Source organism: Mesitornis unicolor, unplaced genomic scaffold (assembly GCF_000695765.1).
Source record: "Mesitornis unicolor isolate BGI_N332 unplaced genomic scaffold, ASM69576v1 scaffold26806, whole genome shotgun sequence".
In the NCBI taxonomy this organism is placed as follows: Eukaryota; Metazoa; Chordata; class Aves; order Mesitornithiformes; family Mesitornithidae; genus Mesitornis; species Mesitornis unicolor.
Genome location: NW_010190714.1, coordinates 1 through 460, shown reverse-complemented (window position 1 = coordinate 460; position 460 = coordinate 1). Strand labels below are relative to the sequence as shown.

Here is a 460-nt window from a genome sequence, read left to right as displayed (position 1 = left end):
CCTCCGCGGAGAAGCCTCCGTCCGCGCTGGAGGCCAAGGGGACCGGCGGGTCCCACATCTTCGTCTTCCTCAAGAGCGTCAGGGACAGCACCAGGGACGCGATGATCAGTGCCTGACCTGCCCGCAGGGTTTCAGGGCGCAGCTCATGGTGGGTGCAGGAGGTGCACGGGGTGTGTGGTGCACGAGCCAAAATCGGGCCACAGTGACCACCGAAAACCGCCCCTCACAGCCCCCTTCCCGCTCACGCATGTCTGGGACCTGGGGAGTGCGCTGCCTTGCTCCGGGCTGTCCAGGGAGGAGGGCGCTGCTGTTGGTAACCCCGAAAGACACGCAGTGAGCACAGCATCCTCCCACGGCATCGGGGTGGGCACGGCATCCTCTTATGGCACCGGGGTGGGCACAGCATCAGGATGAGCACAGCATCCTTCCACAGCACTGGGGTGGGCACAATATCCTTCTG

The 460-nt window shown here is 65.0% G+C and overlaps 1 protein-coding gene across 1 annotated transcript in view; it reads left to right on the top strand.

Annotated features, from left to right (window-relative positions):
* LOC104542255 (indoleamine 2,3-dioxygenase 2-like) overlaps positions 1–116 on the top strand; it is a gene marked incomplete at its 5' end in the record, with an annotated part of 8,834 nt that extends 8,718 nt beyond the window's left edge. Inside the window, one exon of the mRNA XM_010186497.1 lies at positions 15–116. Coding sequence (XP_010184799.1) covers positions 15–116 — 102 coding nt within the window. The remainder of the gene's footprint in view (positions 1–14) is intronic.
* Positions 117–460: the final 344 nt, after the last annotated feature.